Here is a 10,337-nt window from a genome sequence, read left to right on the forward strand (position 1 = left end):
GGGTTTTTTTTTCTTCGTTTAAAAATATAAAAATAAAAACCGCGTGGATGTCCATTAATGGGACGCGGTGGCGGCGCGGATTGAACACGTGGTGTACACGGGTGGAGGGGGGAGGGGCTCCTTCACGGTGGTGAGTAAATGTTTATTGTTGTTGTTGTTTGTGGTGTGCATGCTCAGTGTCAAGCAACAATCAAGCGGCGCTATCAGACGGCGGCTGCTCGCGTTGCTGCACGCGTTGTGCCAGCAGCGGCGTGGTGTGTGGATGGCTTTGGCACTGGCACAGGGAATGAGATGCCCCCCCCTCTGCCCCCCCCCCCCCCCCCCCCCACTGGCCCCCCCGGCCCCCTCGTCCACTCACACCCCCTCCCAAACGCTTCGTAGCCCTGCGCCCCGGGCCGGGACCCTCCGACCTTTGACCCCCGGTGCTGTTACACCGCCGGCACTCTCGCTAGCTACGGCGCTGTGTTTGCGCAGCGCAGCAGTGCGAGTGTACGACCTCCTTGACGTGCACGTAGCCTGGCACGAGCGCCATGGTGACGTCGCCGCCACTTAGTGGCGAATGGCGGTTGTTGTTGTTGTTGTTGTGTTTATAGGTCGGCACAAAGAGCGGTGGCGCGGTGGTTAGCTGCGCTGCACTACAAACCCGTCGACCAGAGTTCTATTCCCGCTCACGGTCAACGCTAGCGACGATTATCTGAACCGGTCCTGGGCCTCCTCTAGATCGACACAGCCTTAAATGAGTACCTGGTGTTGCTGTCTAAATATCAGCACCGGGGAGACAAAGGCGTTCGGGCGTGCCGGTCCTTCACAGGTGCTCGCCGTATCCAGCACTTCACCCATCAGTCTGTTAAGGCTATACGGCGGGGAGGGGACCTTTGTCTTTGTCAGGCGAGTGGTGTCGCTGCGTGTGCATCCAGCACGTGACATTATTGTAGCCCGAACGCCGCGGTGCGCAATTCCCTTCCCATCTCAGCCGCTTTGTCCACAACCGCCACAAATATCCCACGGCGCATTTCGGCATTCACGTTGCGAAATGACGATGTCGGTGATGATGATGATGATGTTGTTGTTGGTGGTGGTGTAAAAATCGGGCGAACGCAATTTCCACCGTAATTCATCTCGTTCCTTGCCACGTGCCCGACGTAAAAAAAAAAATCCACGACGCACAGCGGGAAGCTCACTGACCCGCACCACCACTGCAATCCACTCCCATCGTTCACAATGTTATCTTAAGTGCCCCTTTCGCTTCAAATGAAACGGGCACGAACACAAATAAGCTAGGCCTGCGTGTGAACCCCCGGGCTCTGGCTATTCATGCCTGTTCATTATGATTTTTTTTATTTTTTTTATCATAGTACACCTCGATTTGCGTCGGGGATGCGTTCTTGAAAGATGCGACGACGACGAATATCGAAACGACGCTAATCAGAGCGACCGACAGTGGTAGGTGGAGGTGGTGGTGGTGGTGGTGGTGGTGGAGGTGGTGGTGGAGGTGGTGGTGGAGGTGGTGGTGGAGGTGGTGGTGGTGGAGGTGGTGGTGGTGGTGGAGGTGGTGGAGGTGGTGGTGGTGGTGGAGGTGGTGGTGGTGGTGGAGGTGGTGGTGGTGGTTGTGGTGGTGGAGGTGGTGGTGGAGGTGGTGGTGGGGGTGGTGGTGGTGGTGGTGGGGGTGGTGGTGGTGGGGGTGGTGGTGGTAGTGGTGGGGGTGGTGGAGGTGGTGGTGGAGGTGGTGGTGTAGGTGGTGTGGAGGTGGAGGTGGTGGAGGTGGTGGTGGTGGAGGTGGAGGTGGTGGAGGTGGAGGTGGTGGTGGTGGAGGTGGTGGTGGTGGTGGAGGTGGTGGTGGTGGTAAGTGGTGGTGGTGGTGGTGGTGGAGGTGGTGGAGGTGGTGGTGGTGGTGGTGGAGGTGGTGGTGGTGGTGGAGGACTGAGAGACGACGGATAATGAGAAGGGAGCGGGGGATGCGATCAGCGATTTGAGTTGTGGGCTTGAGGCGACGCAAACCGGGTGGCGGTTTCCATCACGTGACGACGTATTTGCGAAACGACGTCAAAGCGAGAGACGCAATTCGGCATATTATTGTAATAATAAAAATGTTGGTTTAACACGTAGGCTTTCGCGACCAATATTATGCATAATACAGTATCATCCAACATCATCCGACACAGCCAATTAGTATTACCTGACAAACCTTACTAATTGGCTGTGGTGGGTAGTGGCGGGTTTCACGACACATTTATATTTATGCGATCTAACCCATAAAACCTGCATTATGGAAATCATAATTAGTTTAGCTGGCCTGCTCGCTCAGCGGTAGAGCGAGCGGCTCACGATTGGAGAGTCGCGAATTCATAGCCTGGTACGGGGGTTGACTCAGCCCGTTATTCATCTGGGTTCAATAAAATTAGTACCACTTTGTGGTTTCATCATCATCAACACGGGCCATGGGCAAATGGCCTGTAGTAGGTGTCCACTGCACATTTCGTAATTGGTTTCAACTTTCCTCTCCCTTGTGCCAATACCATCAAGTCGTGGCCACATCTTTCTGGCACCAATCTCTTGTGTTGTCGTCGGTAAGCCATTCTCAGTTAGGTATTTCTCTCTCTCTCCGGTTCCTTACATTTTTCCGAAAAAAAAAACCACGTTTCATTTTTCTGTTGTTGTCCATCTTTCTACATGTGTGTCCAAAACCGTGCCAGTGTCCTTCTCATCACTGCCTGCATCATCATCATCGGGGCGTCTTCTTCTGTGTGCAACCTGTTTCCTGCTTCTACTTTGGGCACTCGTTGGGTCCAGTTGAAATGGAGTATCCCTCCTGTGGCAGGACGTGTCGTCAAAACGTTGCGATATGTCACATCGGGACGTTCCCCGCGGTGCAACTGGAATTCTAAGACGGCATAAACCCCGAGCACCCTGCACATCGCTAATGTCAACCCTTGCACGGTCTGCGTTGCAAAACGAAAGTCGTCGGTCAATGAGCTCTCAGCCTAGTAAGTGAAGGGGGCCAATTGCGGGAGATAATAACACTCAAGGAGCTCTTACGTGGAAAAATAAAGGACAAATGATAAGGGGTTAATTGCTACCAATGTGCCTCCACGTAGTTAAATTACTTAAATGACAGGAGAGCAAATAGGTCTCTCAACGTGCGTGTAAAGTACGTATTTTTCTTCACGAAATATAATCAATTTTAATGGGCTCTTCAATTGCTTAAATATAGGATGTCGATGTTAGCTGATAATTAATCTCAATGTGCGTTCACATGCTTGAATAAAGAACATGCATCATGCGAGGTGAGGATTCTCAATACGGGGTTTAATCTACTAAGTAAAGAACCCTCGATCCAAAAAAAAGAGATGATCAGATTTCAAATCCATCCAGGCCACATGACCATAGCCTGAATGATGTCGAAAGCCAAGCAGTACGGAGCCTGTTTAGATTGTTGCTAGGATGCTGGCAATACCATGGATTTCAGTCTTGGGTTGTAAGGTGGGGGGGGGGGGGCATCTTGCAGGCGAAAAATAGATTATTGAATCCATCTGTGCACAGCTCTGTGCGTTATCCCTTTGTGCGCGTGCATGGGGCTTCTCCAGGTACAGGACTTTATTTTCCTCCCGCACGAAGCTAAATATAACTTGGACCAAAAAATACCCCAAAGTAGCAGGACCCTCCCGTAAAGGAGTCTTAAGGCTGGGTGAGTCGTTACGGACAAAGGGCTTTGTTGTTATTACGACCGGATATAGGTCGAAAAAGAGCTTCATTGCTCATCGGATTAATCCAGTCCAGTAGCGTAACGAGCGTGGGGGCAGGGGGTGCTTGCCCCTAACCCCCCTCTCGTGGCCAAAACTACGAGATGGGACCCCCTTGACAACCACCACGAGATTTGTTTTTTAAAGCGTAACAAAAAACAAAAACGCATTTAAATTTATTTTGATGAAAATGCTTTCAATTACGTTGCACGCTTTACTTTAACTTCATTGAAGCTCTCACACTTAGCGGCCGTGCGAGACTAATTCAATATTGGGGCACCAACTGACCAATTGGCGCACCCCCTGAGGGGCCGTCCATAAATGACGTCACGCACCTAGGGGGGGCGGGGTGGTCAGACATTTGTGACGATGTGTGACGAGGGAGGGGGCTGTTTGAGAAATGTGACATCACATCAAAATGCGTAACTTTAAATAAATATAGACAACACGTTCTACTTAATTAAATTTACTTTAAAAAAATGTTTTCTCCGACAACATCAGAGTGCAGCGTCACATTAAATACGCACTACAATGACAATAGTTTAAAGCGATTTGAAGCATGTTTTATTTTTGGAGGGGGGGGGCTGAGCTTTGTAACGTCATATTTGAGGGGGGGGGTCTGACTTTTTGTGACGCCGTGTGACGAGGCGGGGGGGGGGGTAAAAAATCGTCCAAAATCGCGTGACGTCATTTATGGACGGCCCCTGAGCTGACAATGTCGTTACCACGCCACTGCTCCAGTCGAAATAAAGATTCTGATTGCGATGATCACCGTACACAGAAAACGAGCAAACTGGAACTCACCCCACCGTGCCCGGCACTGCCATTGGGTGTCACGTCATGTGAGGGGTGACCCCGTTCGGGCTGCTGCTGAGCCCTCATGGAACGGAGGTGGAATGAAGAAGTTAGAGCCACAAGGGGTCAATCAGAGACGCGAGAAAGGTCCGGGAATGCGAGACGGAGATAGTTTCGGGCACGTGCTGAGAAGAGACGGAGAAGATGTCGTGAGAATGGCTGGGTGGAGATGCCCCCGGTGCATGACGGATAGAGGTGGAGTGAGCTCGATGGGGGGGCGGGGATGGGAGAAGACTCTTTGGTTTTTTCGGTAAAGTCACGTAGGTAAAAAATAAAAATAAATTAAATCCGTCTTCAGGTTGCACCGTCACAGCAAGACGGAATCTTGTGTTGCCTCCGAAACGTCGTGATTTAATTTATTTTAATTTTATTTTTGACCGAAAAAACCAAAGAGTATGGACCCTTGCAGTCACAAAAACTTTAAATCTACAATTAGTTGATGGGAGTGTTTGGTGCGGTGCGATACGAGGACGTTGTTTTAGTTTTTTCTTCCTTCCCCTGCACCTCCGATGAGCGCGGTTGGCTATGTACGGTGCGAAAGAAGTTCTACGTACGTACGCGACGAGAGAAGAGGTACAGCGTAGAAGTTCATGGGAGAAAGGAAATCTGAACAGCTGACCCCTAAGCAATGGTGAGGGACGTCTGTGTTCGAAGACGATGTGACGCTATGGGTCTCGATGTAAGTCTACGGACCTCTGCGTAAGGACAGCGGACCCGACTACAGACGAGGTACGGAGCAGAAGCTCACGGTGCGAGAATACCCGAGCAGCCGAGCGCCCCTCGTGACGACGTGGAACCCGTGCTGGGTTCGTTCGTGCCGCGTGACGTCTCGTGCGGCACCACGATTGTCTCCGTCACGGCTCGACCCCGTGGGAGAAAGAGAGCCGCGTGTCGGTCCCCCCGAAAGAAGCTCTCGCAGCACGCGGAGCAAACAAACATCGCTCATCGCTGCGGACTCGACGCGTCCACGAGCTGAGTGCGCACGCGGGAGCCGTGCAGAGCAACCGCGGACCCCCCCCCCCCCACCGCACGGCGGCAATGGGACCTCTGTGCGAAAAGGAGGAGAGACGGCTGAAGCCGCTACCACTGCCGCTGCTGCTGCTGCTGCTGGCGGTGATGAATCATGGGACGTGGCAGCAGAGGCATCTCCACGCCAACGCCGAGAGAGAGAGAAAGCGACCGCAATTGTAAAGACGGCCCCAGCGCCGCTTGAGCTTCTCTCTCCGAACAAGCAATTACACCCAAGAGGAAATCAGCACTTTGATACAATTCCCTTTCGCCTCCCTCCCTGCCTCCCGCACCGAGCCGCCTGCCATCCACTCTACGTTGCACCGCTGCCGCCACTGCCTGTCGAGTTGAGAATGATTCCGATAATTTACGTAGATGAACGCACACGCGCGCGCACAGAAAAGACAAAGGCCCTCCGTATAGACTGCACGGGATGTTGGGGGCAAGTGCTGTTAGCGAGCGGCACCAATGGTGGTCGACACGCGCGCGAAGGGATGGGTGGCCAGCACCACGCTCGGCCGCCTTTGTCTCGCCAGTGCCGATGTTTACACACCGCACCAGGTACTCATTTGAAGATGAGTCGACGAACTAGGGTAGGCCCTGAACCGATTCAGATAATCGTCACCGGTATCGGTGACCATGAGCGGGAATCGAACTCGGGATTCCCGGTTCGTAGCGCAGCGTTGTCCTAACCGGTGCGCTACCGCTCGCCATTTACGGCTATCACACAACATACAAAGACCCCCCGTATAGCCTTAACAGACTGTTGGGGCAAGTGCTGTTAGCGAGAAACTATGAAGGCCGGCACGGCACACGAGGGGTTGGGTGGCCAGCACCACGCTCGGCCGCCATTGTCTCCCTAGTGGATGATGTTTACACACCGCACCAGGTACTCATTTGAGGCTGAGTCGACATAGGGGAGGCCCATGACCGGTTCAAATAATCGTCACCGGTGTTTGCCGTGAGCGCGAATCGAACTCGGGTCGTCGGGTTCGTAGCGCAGCTCGCTAACCGATGCGCCACCGCTCCCCGTGCGCACACACACTCATGTCATCTTGCCAGACAGGTTGCATTAGACCCGGCGGAGGGGTGTGGGAGGGGGGGATCCATCAGTTCATTCGCGAGCAGAAAGCCTCGATCCTCGCGCGTCGCTCCAGCCACCGACAAACCCAACCAAGGCGGCGGCGGCGCGCAGACCGCCGCCGCCGCTGGCCATCGCGACATTTCATCTCGCGATCAATCACCGGGGGGCCATTCATTTCATGGGCCGAGAGGCCCGCCGAGGATCACTGTGGCCCCCTCGTGAGATGGCGCCGTGGCAATGCGCTGCTGCTGCTGCTGGTGGTGCTGGTGGTGGTGGTAGTGGTGGTGGTGGCTGGTGGTGGCTGGTGGTGCTGGTGGTGGTGGCTGCTGGTGGTGGCTGCTGGTGGTGGTGGCTGGTGGTGGTGGCTGGTGGTGGCTGGTGGTGGTGGTGGTGGTGGCTGCTGGAGGTGGTGGCTGCTGGTGGTGGTGGTGGTGATGGCTGGTGGTGGTGCTGGTGGTGGTGGTGGCTGCTGGTGGTGGTGGTGGCTGGTGGTGGCTGGTGGTGGTGGCTGGTGGTGGTGGTGGCTGGTGGTGGTGGTGGCTGGTGGTGGTGGCTGCTGCTGGTGGTGGTGGTGGCTGGTGGTGGTGGTGGTGGCTGGTGGTGGCTGGTGGTGGTGGCTGGTGGTGGCTGGTGGTGGTGGTGGCTGGTGGTGGTGGCTGCTGCTGGTGGTGGTGGTGGCTGGTGGTGGTGGTGGCTGGTGATGGTGGTGGTGGCTGGTGATGGTGGTGGTGGCTGGTGGTGGTGGCTGGTGGTGGTGGTAGTAGTGGTGGTGGTGGTGGCTGCTGTTGGTGGTGGTGGCTGCTGGTGGTGGTGGCTGGTGGTGATGGTGGCTATGGGCTGGGCGTCACACGAAAGCGCGCGTGGGAAGAGGCGTGGAGCCCCGTGGAGTTCAAGGTGGGGCGGGCGGGCGGGCGGGGGGATTCCACGGGGAATCCACACGGACACGGAGGCACCAAATGCCAAGCTCGAGTTCAGATTCTTACAAACGATTAAAAGGTCGAGGAAAAATAGCGCTAATGAATCGCTCTCATCTCCGTCTTTGCCTGTATCTCTCTCTTCTATCATCTCATTACATGTTTGTCCTGTATGTCCAGTATGTATGTTGGACTTCTTTCGCACCGTACGTATACAACCGTGCTAATCGGAGGTGCGGGGGAAGGACAACAAACTAAACACAAAAATTAGTTCTAAATAAATGAGTTTTAATTTTAGAGTCGACATACCTCTCATCTCACCACAGACATTTTCTCATCTGCGTCTCTCTTCTACCGCTGCATCTCTGAACAAGCGTGCCTACGACAATATCTCTTCCGTCATCTCACGGCGAGTGTATACATCGAAAGTGGAGGAGGGGCTCAACATCGCATGTCGTGATTCGCCTCCCCATGGGCCCGCGGCAATCACCGCCTATGCAATAAAGGCGGCGGTCGCGACTGCAGCGGGATATCCGCGAAAGCAATTTTAATATTTGGGATTTGCGCCACCACGCAAGGCAAACGCGATGACGAACCCCAGCTGCGACTTCCCCCGCCCCCCCCCCACTCTCGGATCTTCGGCAGAAGACAAAGGCAGCTGCAGTGGGGATCGAGACGTTGAACTTCACACGGACTGGGCCAAAAAAAAGCGCTGAAGACAACGCGACCACATGGGTCGACCCCGACTCAACCCCCACCAGTTGCGCGCGAGGGCCCGACGAGCCAAACGCCGAGGCAGGCCGAGATGTGGCGGCCAGCAAACCCGCCGTGCGCGTGGTCACTGAATGCGCGATTCCCAAATCGTTTACAGCGCTCACGTCTCTGCTGCCCGATGCTGCGTCCTTCGTGGAGAGATTTGTGACCGTACTTGACCCCCCTCCCTCCCCGCTTAAGGTGGTCCAGTGAAGGTTTGGGGAATGGGGCGAGCCCAGGGCCGGTTTGGATGCCGCTCGCCGCCGATGCGAAACGTCGCTGGTGATGTAACTCGGCCGTGGCCGGTGTTCGGAGTGCAATGCGCTCGCCACGGTGACAGCGCTCCACCTGCCAGCCCCTTTGTCACTCCACTGCAGGATTAAATGCCTCCGCCACACCCTGCCGATCGCGAGAGGCCGTTTGACCGTACTTCATTGCCGGTTGGAAATTAATTTAATCTCTTTTCGAATCAATTTGTATTTTATCAGGTAAGGCCCCAACTGAGCCGTCTGGCTTGTTATCTTCAGAACCGACGTGGCCACAAATAATGAAGCGGCTTATCGTGTGGCAATTGATAACAGCCAACTACTATAAACGCATGTTGCTGGATGTGGAGGAAAAATCCGGAGGACCCGGAGAAAAATCCAAACGACCACGGGGAGAGAGAGAGACACGCAAACTACAATTATACATGCGTCCGGGTCTTGGTCGAACCGACGACCTCCTGTATACCAGGTGAGGTAGTTGACAGTTCAGATATCACTCGACACAGATGTTAGCCGCGGCCAGGAATCGAACTCGTGTCGCCGGTTTCAAAGCGCGGTTGCGCTAACCCGCCCGCGCTACCCCCCCCCCCCACGTCCCAGTGTCTTCCGTGTATCCTGTGCGCATTGTCGATGTTGCAACGCAGTCGCCAATCCCACGCGCTCTGCGGCAGATGGACACCCACACAGGCAGGTGTGCCCGCAGTAGCACACGGGTGTCTACGCCTCTGGTAATCAGTCAGAGAGATGCTCACTGTTCAACGGGGAGGGGGAGAGGGAAGCAACGTCCCGCGCGTTCACAATTCACGCTTAAATCCCCAGCTCTGAGAATTCTCCCAGACAGCGACATGTTCACACGTCGAATAATCACTCCGCTAACCCTTATTAAATTATAACTGAACCGTGCATTACTTGAGCTTGCTCGCGTTGAGCGATGACTGTGTGAAGCCGTGATGTCGTTACATTTACTCTGGTTATTATTTATGCGTTTTTTTTTTGGGTCCATGCTACCGCTTGTTATTGTGAGCGTACACCGTCAAAATGCTTACGTCGACCCAACGTCGACCCAACGTCGACCCAACGTCGGTCCATCGTTGCCACAACGTCGACCCAACGTCGACTCAACGTCGGTCCATCGTTGCCACAACGACGACCCAACGTCGACTCAACGTCGGTCCAACGTCGCCCCAACGTCGGCCCAACGTCTGCACGTTCGCCCGATAATTCACCAAATCCCGCCCGCACGACCACTCACCGCGGCTCTGCGGAGGCTTCTGCGTGCGGTCCCGCACGATGTTGATCTCGTAGACCGGGCCGAACTGCTCGAACAAATCCCTGAGCTCCTTCTCGCTCCACGAGCGCGGGATCTGCCCCACGAACATCTTGATGGCGTCCAGGTCGGGCTGCCCCGCCGGACCGCCGTGTTCCAGCGAGCCGTTCATGCTGCCCCCGCCGTCCTGGCCCATGCTGCTCTCGGCAGCGGCGGAGGAGGAGAGAGGAGAGGGCAAAGGGAGAGGAGCAGGTGAGTTCAGAAGAGAGGGGGGTGACGAGTCAGTGTTTGCACGTCGGTGTGTGTGTAGGGAGTGTAGGGAGCGGTGGCGCCACGGTTAGGGCGCTGCGCTACGAACCCGGCGACCCGAGTTAGATTCCCACTCGCAGCCAACACCGGTGACAATTACCTAACCGGTCCTGGGCTTCCCCAGGTCGACTCGAACTCAAA

The 10,337-nt window shown here is 55.1% G+C and overlaps 1 protein-coding gene across 7 annotated transcripts in view; it reads right to left on the reverse strand.

Moving 5' to 3' along the window:
- The window catches only part of LOC144723081 (CUGBP Elav-like family member 1), a 60,205-nt gene extending 50,121 nt beyond the window's left edge, over positions 1–10,084 (reverse strand). For 6 of the 7 annotated variants that reach the window (XM_078601657.1, XM_078601655.1, XM_078601656.1 and 3 more), the window contains exon 1: positions 9,873–10,073. In XM_078601657.1, the coding sequence (XP_078457783.1) occupies positions 9,873–10,059 (187 nt within the window). In that variant the 5' untranslated portion in view covers positions 10,060–10,073. Of the gene's footprint in view, positions 1–9,872 lie in introns of all 7 variants that reach the window. The other variant, XM_078601650.1, reaches the window with a different exon arrangement.
- Positions 10,085–10,337: the final 253 nt, after the last annotated feature.

Source organism: Lampetra planeri, chromosome 16 (genome assembly GCF_965212315.1).
Source record: "Lampetra planeri chromosome 16, kcLamPlan1.2.h2, whole genome shotgun sequence".
NCBI lineage: Eukaryota > Metazoa > Chordata > Hyperoartia > Petromyzontiformes > Petromyzontidae > Lampetra > Lampetra planeri.